This window comes from Drosophila pseudoobscura, chromosome X, assembly GCF_009870125.1.
Source record: "Drosophila pseudoobscura strain MV-25-SWS-2005 chromosome X, UCI_Dpse_MV25, whole genome shotgun sequence".
Classification (NCBI taxonomy): Eukaryota; Metazoa; Arthropoda; class Insecta; order Diptera; family Drosophilidae; genus Drosophila; species Drosophila pseudoobscura.
Window position 1 is genome coordinate 19,972,451 of NC_046683.1, and position 13,845 is coordinate 19,986,295.

The window sequence follows — 13,845 nt, forward strand, 5'->3', positions numbered from 1 at the left end:
GGGACAATTAGGAACTCACAGCTCGAAAGCGGTGTCAGATAATGGCAATGTGGAAGGGAGGGGGGCCAAGCCCAATGTGTCTGTTTCTGGGGAAGCCCGCTGATTGTCGGTCGATTGTCGCGGTGGTGGCCCATCAAGTATCCCCGCAGGTAAACGATTGAACAGCTGAGTGCTCACAGCCGCGAACGATCATGCAATCGATGCACAATTCTTGATCGGATCAGTTCGGGAATGGAGTGAGAAGTGCAGCCTCAGCCTCAGTCTCAGCTCGAAATTCGGTTTGCATTTTGTTTTGAAATTGGGTCTGCGGCTAAAACAGATACCCCACAGACCCGGGCTGGCTCACGCACACCAAGAGAGAGAAATATACTCAAAGCACACCGATACGTTCACATGAATACTTTCAGCCAGCTGGGGCTAACGCTGGGGCTGGGGCTGGGGCTGAGATTGAGGTGAGCCGAGACCGAGCGGAGCAGAGCTGCTAAACCCCCGAACCGCCGACGAACCTGAGCGGTCTTCGCATGCTTGGCGGCATTTGGACAATCAGTTGACGTTGAATGTTTCGTCTTGGCGGTCGCTTAATTTATCGCTGGCCAAAGTGAACCCACGGATCCAGACATTCAAATAGCTGAGGCTTCTTCGATTGCTGAAGATTCGCTCCGGTCTGTTCTTTGGTTGCATAGATCGTTCGTACCGTTGTATTTTTTTGTGGTGTGTCATTGCCTATTGAACGTATAGCTGTGTCTGTGATTATGTGCAAAAGTGCCGAGAAGTTCTAAACGAAATCAAAAGTCAGCAAGGAAACGATCAACGATCAGCGATCCTCGACAGGATGCACCTGCCACACCTGTTTCTTCTACTGGCCTTGGGCCTGCGCCTGCCCAGCCACAGCCTGGCCCTAGATGGGGTGGTCCAGCCCACCTGCAGCCTGAAGGATAACTGTAACCTGGGCGACAATATCCTGCGGCCAGCCGCTGGACCCGGATCGGACGGCGGGGACGCGTCTGCGGACAAGCTGGAGAGCAAGATCGCCTCGATATTCGAGGATAAGGTGAACTACAGCCTCAAGCTGTTCGCCGACGATGCCGTCCTGGAGTACCAGGCGGGCAATCTCAGCGAGCTCCACTCCGGCGCGCCCACCAACTTCACGCTCCACCAGCTGGAGCAGGCGACGTCTGTCCCCGAGCGGCAGGGGCAGCCCGACGACGACGATGATCAGATGGAGGAGGATGAACGCGGTAAGTGTAAGGGGAGTGTCGTGTATCGATTACAGCTTTCTCACGCCGCCCACACACGCACTCTGAAGGGGTAATGTGGCCTTGGGCGTTTTGTTAACCGATTTCTTCAATTGTAATGCAAAGCGGTTAATGTGCTGATCCCCACACCCCCCCTCAGAGCCGACGAAACCAGTCCTTCCCCGTGCCTGGCGATTTGCGACATTCGCTTCGGCTTTTGATTTTGATTGTGACCCAAAGCGAAATGTTGCATAAGAGGCGCGTGCGTCAAGTGAAATCAATTGCTCCGCAATCACTTTTGGCCAGGTCTTTGCCGAGGCGATGGCGATGGCGAACGCGAGGGCGAGGGCGAGGGCTGTCCATGCTTTAATGGCCCAAAAGACCTCCGTACTTGAACGCGCATCGAAGCGACAAATGGACGTGACCAAGCCCCTTTTCGGCCAAGAACTGCCCAATTGCCCAATTGCCCAATGCAAATCGGACTTTTACGCGGCCGTAAGCCCCGTAATGACGCATCTGCCGCTGCTATTTCCTGCCGCAGTACAGCGCGGCACATCACATCACATCACAGTGCCCATCCGCCTAGCAATGATCTCTTATCTAATCGATGTTTTGCCAGTCGTTAACGTTGTGCACTTATTCTTGTTAAAAGGTTTGGCCTTGTTTGGTCTCACTTTTTATTATTTTCTGTGGCAGTGCAAATACGAGTGTTATTTGCGGAATATGTTAGGATGTTGATGACTGGGATGAGCAGGGGAAGGCCCCCCGACTTCGTTCTTCGAGGAAGTGTCACTGCTGGCCAGAGCAATGTGTGAAGTCTCACGTAATCGAAATTTCCAACACTCGTCTTAAGGTTAACCATCGGCCATGATATCACGGCGAGGATCACGTAGATTCCAAATGTAGATTGATGCTTGCAATCAGATGCTAAGGAAGGCATTCAGTTTGTAGGCCTGTGTGCTGTCTCCCATACTAGAGAGTATGGAATCAACTAAGATAGGATGGATGGATATCCAACACCAGAATTAGCGCTTCGAATCGAAAATCGTGGGCATCTAGCATGCCTTTTGCGGAAGTGCCCTGAGGCACTTCTGCGCCCAATTCCGTAGCATTAAAAGCGTAGCCTAATGAAGACATATTCACATTACGCCCCTCACCACACAGACATCCCAGAGCGAGTGAGAAAGAGTCGTATGTTTTAACGAGTCCCGTTCCATCCCATCCCATCCTAGCCCATCTCAAGCACATTCCCGAACTGGCGACCGAGCCCAGTCCAGCCCAAGTCTAAGTGGTTTTGCCCACTTTGTAGCTCGCTTGTTTGTAATTGATCTTCGCTGTGTTTGTCTCGCCCACGGGCTGCATATCGTTTCGTTTCGTTTCGTATCATTCATCCACCGCTTTAGCAATCCAAAGTACCGTTAAATGCCGCCATAAAGCTATAAACTCGTTTCAAAGAGACATCAGGAATCCGCAGTCAAAACTCGTAACATCAACAATGATGATCATGGAGATGGGCACGATGATGGTGATGAAGAACCTCTTCAAATCGAACTTAAGATATCGCAACCCATCGAGATACGAGAACTTCGAACTCAAATCGAAACGGTGGCAAATGGCTCCCACAGTCCTCCACACTACTCCACACTCCCCAAAAACAACCAGCACAGCACAGCACAGCACAAACAGCGCCAGACAAGCCAAAGTTGAGCTGCCAATTTGCTGGGCAAATATTGGAATTCAGCTGCGCTCGAACGAGACCTGAGCCGGGCTCAGGGGCTGAGTAAATATGCTCCACACAAAACACAGATCATCCGGGGGCCGAAATCGATCGTGATCGGGTTGCAGTAGCAGGGCAGCAGCCGTTCACGAGCTTAGATGTTTACTCGAAACTCGGAACAAACAATGTTGCCGATGACAAATGTTGATCAATTTGTTTCGATTGTTTCTACAGGAAGGAAGGTGTCTGTCTCTACCTACTTCGTTCTAAGAGATCTGACACCATAAACGTTAAGCTTTCTTAAAATAGGATGGAGCCCTTGCAGCCGAGAGATTAATATCCTCTACTGGCAGTCAGGTCCCTTCCGGGGCGGAATCCCTTGGCAGAAGCAAGCAGTCTATGCATTTATATTGGCGTATCTGCATTTTGCTTTCTACCCATTGAGGGGCTTTCACTCGATATTTAGTTAAAGTTTCAAGATATAGGGGTGATTCTGGATGTCATACCTTAGGCTAAGATGCCTCACTCGAGGCAAAACAATGAGAGCTGTAATGTTTATGATACATAAACATGAACTGAAACGATCAAATCCGAACCGAGCCGCGGCGAGGAGAGGCATAAATCAAATCGAATCAAGCCTCCACGAGACAGTTATCGCCCGTAGCCCGTAAACCAGCACAATGTACAGTGTACGTATTGTACATACATTCTGGCCAGCACCGGCTCTGGCCAAAGCCGGTCCACTAACAAGAACAGTGTTGGGCAATCGGGCCAAGGATTGCGCACTGCACTGAAGGATTGGGCAATGCTCCGCTGTCCAGCTGGCAGCCAGCGACTGTCGGTAGTCGGCAGACAGCATTGGGCAGTTAGCAGATTTCCCAAGTGGGTCATGCTCTCGACAGCGAGAAATAGTATACGAGAGAGAGAGAGAGAAATACCAAATGCAGTTAATTAAGCCGCGCTCAACAATATTGGCCAGGTCCAATGTGCGATTCTTGGCTTACATAACATTCCGCTGCGGCGGCTATTCAGCCACTTAGCATGCATATCTTTAAGCCATTCAGCATAGTTGTGGGTTGGCATTCTATATTATAGGTTGAAGTTGAATGGTTGTTGTTGGCGACATTTGCAGGCGGTCGCCTCAGTCCTCAACCCAAGAAAAACTCATGTATTTCTCATTCGTCTGAGTCTAGCAAATGAACCCATCCAATGAACCACCATTCCTCCTTAAATGAAGCTCCAGTTGATTATATAGCATCTCAGAGAGAGCACATCTTTCCTGATTTTTTCAACATGCTGCATTCTTGCCATTAGCTGAAAAGGCTTTGTATACTTTCTGAAGAATCTTCGAGGAATGCCTGCCTCCTGTGTAGCTTTAGTTTAAAACTAAATAAAAAAGTTACAATAGTTACAAAATATCCCGTTCTAGAGATTTGATTTTTTGTTATATCAACTTCTGAAATCTTCATAATTTGCTTTGCTAATGAGGCAAGGGAACAAACGAGTTGGAACTGATTCCCATCGCGCTCCATTGTCGCCACATTTCTATGCTGGAGGCAGATGAAACCAAAGTCAGTGACAGAGCCAGAGCCAGTGCCAGTGTCAGTTCCAGAGACTTTCACGATTGCTTGGTGGAGTGCTCGGCTGGGTATCATAGAATTATCAATTCTTCCTCGTCGATTGGACTGGCTAGCTATCCAAAATCAATCGTGGGGATCGCGTCTCGTATCTCAATAGAATATGACGACAGGCCGAATTCCGCAGTCAGAGCTCGTCCGACTCGACTCTGACGCATTTAAGCAGTTTGGGGACTGCCCAGACGGCCACCCTTGCCTCCATCTCCTCCTCCATCGAAATCTCTGAGACGGATCCAGGCAGCAGAGCCGGAGCGTCCACTGATGGATCGCCGCTGTTGCCACAAACGCGCTCAGCATTCGTAATGAGTGCTGGCCACTTTGAAGATTCGCCCAGCATAAAAATGGAAATGTTAATAAGCTCCAGAACAAAGCTCCAACGCTGCCCCCGGCATGCTGATGATGGAAGAGCAGAGGCCAGCCGGAGACAGAGACCGAGATTTGGCTTGGGTTTGGCTTGGGCTTGGGCTTGGGCTTTGGCATTGAGCCTGGTCCTGTCCACGCGTTTCAATTGCTCTCTTCTTGGAGACGCATCTCCATTTACCATTTCGGCTTAGCCCGGCAGTTCCTGTGGCGCCTCATTAGCCAATCGTTTATATGCAATCTGCTCAAGACCTAGAGCGAATCGATGCCGTCCCAGAAAGGCTTGGGCACGCGGCTGATTGACAGAATACGACTTCCTGTTTGCGGCCGCCACGTGCCACGCCATTGCTGCTGGGGCCTGACCTTGTACAATTTTGTATTCTGACTGCAAGCCATAAAAGGAACGAGCGGAATGGAGTGGAACGCCAGGAAACTGATAAGTGAATAAAGATCCATGTTTGCATTCTATGATGGATGTGAATCGGAGCAAATGATATGATAAACAGATTCTACACTCACCTTTGCTTGCTTATTTTTTTCATTTAAATGTGATTCTAATCGAATTTTGCATTATTTGTGTCGTTATAGCCTATCTGCACAACATTGGCAAGCGCTTCTTGGCTCTCACACAGCCATTCGATCCGGCCAGACATCCAGATGCTTCGACCCTGTGCCGCCGGCAAATGCGCCAGTACCTGGACGCCTTGGACAACTTCGATTTGTGGGCGTTGAAGAGTGAGTAAGCCACAAGTGGAGACTGCTGCGGGTTCTAGTTCTGCAAGTGGAGAGCCAATTGGGGGTTCGTTCGGTACGGTTCGGTTCGGTTCGAATTCGAGTCATTGCCAACTGGCCGCAGGTGATGGCTCAGTCGCACTTGCAGTTGCAGTTGCAGTCGACGCCGCTGCATGATCGCCAGACGAGTCGACATGAATTGATAGACTCCAAAGTCAAATGCAACACAAACGAGCAAGATCTAAGCTGCAAGTGCATGTTCGTGCATGTGTCATTCAGCTAAAGTGAAGGCCAATCGACGAACTTTACCCACATTTGCTGGGGGGCAGCAGCCACACACCTATGTACATACATATATGCATACATAGCTTCACATACATACATATGTATGTATGTACGTACATACATATATGCATGTGGCAGCCACCACAATGCCAACTGCAACAAAATTGCAAGCATCAACAACAATTCCATGCGAACTTGACACAAAAGACGACAGAAACGCGGCAGCGACGTTGACCGAACAGCTGGCAGCGACGCTTAGAACCAGAAAGACGCAAACGAGTTGCGATCACAGTCAAGGTCACACTTGTATAAACACATTTGCACATTAACAGGTGCACACACGCACTTACACACGCAAAGGGATGGACACGCATCTATATCCATAGATATGTACATATGTGTGTATGTAGAAGGACTGCCAACTTATGGCATAGGAAAAATCAGAGCCAAGGACTGCCAACTTGTGTCATGCGTCTGCTAATTTAAGAATTTATATTTTTATTTCTACCCCGCTCTTACGCAGTGCACGACTCCAGCGGAAGATTGAACTCCGGAATACTGAACGGCAACATCAACCAACCGGGCGACTTTGACCAGTGCCTGGCCATCCAGCAGCGGATGAGTAGCGGGGACCCCCTAAAGGATGAGGAAACAGTTTTACGGGGACAGTACTGCCTGGCCTACGCGCAGCCAGTGCTGCCGCACAAGTCCAAGCGTCTGCAGACCTTCTTCAAGCTGATCCAGTCGCATGGCCCCTTCAAGAGCGAGTTCAATGATGTAAGTCGTTGGGGGATGGGAAGTGGCATCACAACAGAGGCAGCTCCGGTGCCTTCTAGCGCGCTTCAGCTACATCCATACATACATGTGTACATACATATGTATGTATGTACATACATACATATGTGAAAGTTGGGTTTAATTAACATTATGCTGCGACTAGGCCAGCCAGCCATCGCAGCCATCGCCGTCGACATTGAACTTGAAGGAGACAGACGAAAATGCAAACAAAACGAATCGAGTCGAAAGCAATCAAAAGCGATAGATTGCCATAAAATGCAAATCACACCCGAGACGCCGATGCTCTACGCGGCGGGGCCAGTGAACCCTACAGCTCGGATCGGCCAGGGCTCGACTTTCGCTTGGAATGATGTCACGATTCATGTCGCCGACCGGGCCAAAACAACCCGGGTGGGTTAATTGAATTAGTTTAATTCGCGATTAACTAGGATTTGTTTATTATATTATATTTCATATATGTACATACATATGTATGTATGTATGTATGTACGAGTGTGTACATTTTACAGTATGTTTATTGCTGTGAGACGGTCGGCGATCGGCCCGCTTCGTTGCGGTTCAATTAAAAGCAACAGGTTGGGGAATAAGCATCGACATCACCTTCGTCACCGCTCGCTAATCGGCTAATCGGCTACTCGCTACTCTCCCTGGTCTCTCTTCCAGCCCGGCCACCGTGTGCCCCGCTACTCGCTCATCAACTGGGGACTGTGCGTGCCGTCTGGCTGCTCCGCCCGTGATGTGGAGTACACCGTGGCCGAGTACTTGAGCAACCAGACGGCGGCGACGGGCATCAGCTTCAATGTGCGCGTGGAGCAGCAGATGTGCCAGGTGCGCGATCAGCAGCCTTGGGACCGGAACACCACATGGGCAGTGCGCTTCTTTGTGCTCGTCCTGTCCGTAGCCATCCTTGCCACTATCTACGATCGATCTACCAAAATGCAGCCGAAGCAGAGTGAGTAGCTGGATACAGTAATCAAAAAGGGAGATACCTAAACAATTAATTTTAGATGCCTGGTGTACGGCCTTCTCGCTGGATAAGAACCTCCGCTGGCTGTTCAGCACCAACAGCGCCCCAGGCGACATTGAGGCGGTCCATGGCATTCGCTTCCTGAATGCCATCATGCTGATCTTCTCGCACAAGTCGATGGCTATGTTCTTCAATCCCTACAACAACCGCACGGCCATGTCCGAGAGTCTGGGCCAGCCGTGGACGGTGATCGGGCGCGCCGCCTCCCTCTACACGGACCCCTTCTTGCTCTTCAGCGGCATGCTCACCTCTTACTCGCTGTTCGGCCGGCTCATGAAACGTCAGCCCATCCGTCTCAAGAACGAGTACATCAGCCGTCTGATGCGGTAAGTAAGCTATCATATGCCGACTATCCCTATCTAAATGGTGGATCCTTTGTAGTATTGTCCCGCCTCTGGCTGCTCTGATACTGTTCTGCACATACGTGCTGCCGCTGTGGGGCTCGGGTCCTCAGTGGAACCTCGTGGTGGGTCACCATGCCGACATCTGCAAGAAGAACTGGTGGCGCAATCTGCTCTTCATCCACAACTACTTCGGCTTCAGCGAAATGTGCCTGACGCACACGCACCACCTGGGCATCGATACCGAGCTCTTTGCCGTGGCGCCGATCCTCATCCTGGGCCTCTGGCGCTGGCCACGTCGTGGCCTCTTCACGCTGTTGCTGCTCTGCACGGTGGGAACGGCGGCTCGCTACTACACAACGATCGTTAACCAGCTGTCCAACTATATCTACTTTGGCACCAAGTGAGTTGGGAGTAGACGAGCTCCCGCGAAAGTGTTTAAAATCATAGCTTATCTTATCTCATCCTATCCGTTCACTAGCATTCAGCGTCTGTTTCGCACCGCCGACTACATGTACTCCTTCCCACCGCACCGCTCCACGGTATACATCATGGGCATCCTGCTGGGCTATGTTCTGCGCAAGTACCAGTCCGCAAAGTTGAGCAGCCTGCAACTGCGTCTTGGATGGACGGCTGCCACGGTCTGTGTGCTGGCTTCGGTGCTCGGCCCCGCGCCCATGGGCGACATCAACTACGTGTACAACTCGACGCACGCAGCTATCTATGCGGCCTTCGCCCCGATTGCCTGGTGTCTGTTCTTTTCCTGGATCGTCTTCGTGTCGCACAATGGCTATACGAGTAAGCAAATCCTGATTCCTATACACATGCTTCTTACTGGCTGACTCAATAACTGAACACTTGAATATTTTGTAGATAAACTGACGAAGCTGTTTGCCTGGCGCGGATTCCAGGTGTCCACAAAGCTGTCGTATGCCATCTACCTGACGCAGTTCCCCGTCTTCTTCTATAACGTCGGCCGAAGGCGTCACATTCATCACTATTACAACTTTGTTTCGATCATTGTGAGTACAAATTGGAAGGGAATTTTTTCCGGAAGTAGCAGCCTGGTCTAACGCCCATCATTGATTGCTTTCAGCTCGACACCAACGAATTCATATCGATCTTCCTGGCCTCTGTGGCCCTGACGGTGCTCTTCGATGCGCCTTTCCAAAACCTCAAGAAGCTGCTCATCAAGCGGCCATTCTCTAGCTCCGCCAACGGCACAGCGAAGGACAAGGCGCTCCCAACAAAAGCGGTGGCAGAAGCAGAAACCGCAACAGCAGTGACACCAGAATCAGGGACAGGCATAGCGACAACGAACACGACAACAGCCAAGCCGCCTAGCTCTGCCCTCCATCCGCACCAGCACTCAGAATAGTCTGGAAACAAAAAAATTCATAGCTGTAAATTGTAAATGTCTCTTAGCATTTAGTGGCAATACGTTTAGATATTCCCCACACTCTCCGCATAACCACTCCCAGCGCATACCATCCAGCCCCCATCCCATCCCATCATATCCCACTCAATACAGATTCCCGCCCTTAGTCATAGTGGAACGCTTTATACATTGTAAATTCTACTATTAGTCAAATCGAGCGACAAATGATAACCGTTTCGTAGTCATAAACCAATCAATCACTGCTTTCTGTACGATATTATCTTGCATAAACCGGGTCCACGCAGTAGTCATCGCACTGGACAGTTCCGGGCTCCATTCCAGACTGCGGCTGTCGGACCCTTGTTTCTTAGAATACTTACGTTACCTTAGGCGAGGTCGAATGTCAGCTTTTTTATTCTTATTTAATTAATAAAATGTATTAATATGTTGAAAAGATGGGTACCTTCTGACCAGAATATGTCCCAAAACTGATCAGCATACTATTGATCTTCTGATGGGAGAATTGCATTAGTGTTTGATGCAACATCATGGCATACGAGGAACCAGACACGTAGACCTCTGTACTGGTACGCTAGTAGAGAAATAACTCACCGAGAGAAAAGTCCTCAATTTTCGCTCTGTCCTCCGAAACAGAGCCAAGGCACAGACACTCTCTAGTCCACCTTGGACCACGAGGGAAGTTTTTGTGTTAGTACCAGTAAATCGTTATTCGGCCGGTTGAATTATCAACCAATTGCACCCCCGTTTTATCAGAATAATCTTGTCAGTTTCCCTCAGTAGATATCAATGTGAAACTAATAGCTGCTTCCTAGACAATGTATTGACTTAAAGCACAGCTTCAGTGTAGAGGCAGTTTGCTGAGAAGACTAACACAGTTTGTACTATTATCCCCTTGGTACAAAGTTGTAAGAGCGAAACGGAACCTCCAACTAGGGTCGGTACAACATATCGATTTGTTTGCAGAGCGCACAACTCCAGCAATGTTCAGTGGTCATCTGATGTAGCTGCTTCAGGAAGTGTAAGCGTAACAGGGGACTGTTGTCACTTCAGTGTTGATATAAATAAATAAATACAAAAATTATCCCACAGAATGACGAGTCAGCGACGTTCCTTTGTCTCTATATATTGAGCCGCACGTTACAAATGAAGCATACGAATATGAACGAGGATCCAAGAAGCAAGGCTCCGTCCGGTGTGGCAGCTATATGATGGCGACTGACGCCCAGAGAGCGCATCGGGGTAGCAGCGGGCGACGCTCGGGTATAGCGGCGAAATGTTTTGTTTGCTTTCACAGTAAAAAAAAGTGGGGTAAAATAACAAGCACATTTGTGGATCAACTCGTGTTCACTGGGCCGCTGCCTCCCTTTGAGGGCACATTGTTCACAGGGTTCAACGAAAAAAAATAAGCACCAAATTCACTTAACCAAATAACGTTCATTTATTAGCTGAAAGAAAGCTCCCCCAGACGGGAAAGCTTCTCGAAGCCAAATGGAGACGGCTTAAGGCTTAAGGCCTACAGCTAATGAAAGTTTTTTTTTTTTTTGCTGTTGCGATGATGCTGTCCGTACTGGTCAAGGAATAAACCGCTGGGTTTATTTGCCGGACTGGGTGGCCTTCTTGGGCTTGGCCTGGGTGCCCTCGCGGAAACCATTGCGGAAGCGACGACGGACAACCTTCAGGTGGCTCATGCGGCCAGTGCCAGTGGTCTTCCTCCTCTTGGCCTTCACGGACCAGTTGTCTGTATGGGGGGAAATAAAAATAATTAGTATCGAGTCAATTTCAGCAAAAGGGGAAAAATGGGGGATGCTTACACGAACGCAACTTGGCGGCTGGGTAGCCGCACTGAGCACAAGTCGACTTCTGGATGTGGTACGAAGAGCGTCCACAACGACGGCACAGAGTGTGCGTCTTGTTATGACGTTTACCAAAGCTGGAGGTACCCTTCGTCTGTAAAAGCAAAACTTTATTAGTATTGGATCAGTAGGTCTACCGATTTTAGTCAAAATAAAATTGCCAGATTTGTTGTTTTGTAGAAATAAGCCTTTTTGACAGGAGGTGTGCAAAATATGTAATTAAAATCACATTTATTAACGCGTATACACAATAAAAAACATTTTTTTAAACCGAAATATATACGGATGTCACAAAAATTTGGCGATTTTTTTCTGATAAAACATAAAAATTTTCAATTACCATCTTGTATGGCGAATGGTCTAAGAAGAAAGAGAGCAAGACAGTGGCTGTCACAATATGGCGTGTTGGCAGAGTTGCATTTGACAGCTGGGTATAACAGCGTACTGTTAAGCGCAACTACTCATAACAGCGTACAGGTTGGCGCGAATGCGCCTAACAGCACAGTGTCATGGCAAAAATATGACCTGGTATCAATTTAAATCCCAAATTGTGTGTTGCCAGAAGATCGACTACAAATATAAACTAAGGCATATATTTCACTTGCTTGTTGCATGCGAAGATATCGATAGGTGATACCCCATAGAAGCGGTGAGGAAGAAAGAAGTTTGAACAGAGTGGCAGGGCCAAAATTTAAGGGAAAAGGGTAGAGAAGAGTGGCGCCACCTGGTCCTGGAGAGTGAGAGTTCCGCGCGCTCTCCGGAGCCGTTATGAGAGAGGATTTCCGATCTCATCCCATAACGGAGTCCCGAAGCACTAACCATACAGTATATACATAGGTGTGTCAGTTCGTACGAACATGTACCAAACGAACTTTCTGCGTACGCTCCCGTATGCTCACGCTTTCACAAAATGCAAGATATCTCCGTTTTCAAAACATAAGCCGCCGGAATGAAAGTTAAATGGATGCTTATACAAAAAAACGAATCTTGATTACAGCATGAAAATATGGCATATTTGTTACACTTGGCTCGTTTCCCAGGGCTGGGTAGTTCCCCTTGCCCGCCAAATGTACTACTTCTCGTGACATCAAAACTAACAACAACCTAACGACAAAGAAAATCATAAACAGACGGCTATCAAGTGGGTGAAGCTTGGGTGTTATCACTTCGCGCGCCCGCCCTACCTGTGACCAAACACAACGTTCATTTTGGCCACCCTCTGCTGGAACGGTAACGGCTGGCCTAATCCATGGCTTACGCCACGCGTCCTCCCTCTATTTTAATTTACTGCATCATGCTTCAATATATATCCAAGCTTTAATAATTATAAATTGTCAATTTCATCTTTCTCATTAATAAATAGATATTCTCCAAATTATCACTAACCAAAAAGAAACACCAGGAAATAACTGCTGAAATTTCGTTCAACCAACAGGGATACCCTCACCCATACGTAATGGTATATGTGTAGATGAGTGGATCCAGTTTTACGGGAGTTAATTTAACTCGGGTCCCTACGGAGACTTAACCTACCAAGAGCTATTGTTAAGGGTCCCCGGGACATAAATAATAAATTTCCACAAATCGCTCGACCAAATACGGTGGACTGACGGGACCCCCGCGTCACCCACTAAGGGTTAATCTTCTGGACCTGAACAGCTGATCGCAGATTTAGGTTCGTGAAAGGTGTTGGTGTTTTTACATATTTTTTTTTCAACGGCCAAGATGTTATGTTAAACGGTTTAAGCTAATACTAATTACTAAATAAAGGACAACACACGGAACAAAATAACATTTAATGTGGAAAGGTGTTTGGAGTGCGGATTATGTTTTTTTTCTTAAAGTTCAAACGACGTGGGCGATCGCTGGCCGTGGCCGGTCAGCCCTAAATTTATATAGGTCCGTGTATACGTGTGCGCATGTGTGTGTGTAAATAGGGTTTCGGGGTTTTTACGTGGTGAATGAGACCAAACGTGTGGCACGCACTGGAAGGCGATGCAACGATCGTGCGATGTGGCTATAATCGCCCTGGCAGCTAAATCGTCCTCTTTCACCCTCCCCCTTCACACGTCCCGCGCTTCTTGGCTCACACACGCGCAACTGGAACGAACTCACTCAGGTTCACGTCGGACAGTCTTCTTCTCTGCCGTCGACTTTCTCGAACTCCAGTGTTTCTCTTCAGGAAACCTTCTGGCCCGGTTCTGGTGGCTGTATTCCTTGCCGGCTGTGAGTAAAATTTCCTACATTACAACCTTTTTGCACGCCCGCCTTTTCCTGTACTCACTTCAAACTTTCTGTTTCAAGCACAAAATTTCAAATTTCGACGTTCCATAATCCAATCCACGTTTTCTAATATTTGCACTCCTATTTATCCCTTTTTCCCTTACTAATACATGTAACTAATCCTATTCTATTCCTAATATCCCCAGTACCGGCTCCGGCTCCCCCCGATGTCCCCATA

The 13,845-nt window shown here is 48.4% G+C and overlaps 2 protein-coding genes across 2 annotated transcripts; one reads left to right on the forward strand and one right to left on the reverse strand.

Annotated features, from left to right (window-relative positions):
* The first annotated feature begins 529 nt into the window (after nucleotides 1-529).
* Nucleotides 530-9,958, forward strand: drd (drop dead). The gene is made up of 9 exons (XM_033382712.1): nucleotides 530-1,238; nucleotides 5,538-5,684; nucleotides 6,490-6,743; nucleotides 7,428-7,716; nucleotides 7,772-8,117; nucleotides 8,173-8,535; nucleotides 8,614-8,930; nucleotides 9,006-9,154; nucleotides 9,229-9,958. The coding sequence occupies exons 1-9, from the start codon at nucleotides 833-835 to the stop codon at nucleotides 9,508-9,510; spliced, it is 2,553 nt and encodes an 850-aa protein (XP_033238603.1). The 5' UTR covers nucleotides 530-832; the 3' UTR covers nucleotides 9,511-9,958.
* Nucleotides 9,959-10,945: 987 nt separating this feature from the next.
* Nucleotides 10,946-11,827, reverse strand: RpL37a (ribosomal protein L37a). Its single transcript, XM_015185518.2, has 3 exons — nucleotides 11,725-11,827; nucleotides 11,343-11,478; nucleotides 10,946-11,269 (listed from the first exon to the last, which is right to left on the reverse strand). The coding sequence occupies exons 1-3, from the start codon at nucleotides 11,725-11,727 to the stop codon at nucleotides 11,124-11,126; spliced, it is 285 nt and encodes a 94-aa protein (XP_015041004.1). The 5' UTR covers nucleotides 11,728-11,827; the 3' UTR covers nucleotides 10,946-11,123.
* Nucleotides 11,828-13,845: the final 2,018 nt, after the last annotated feature.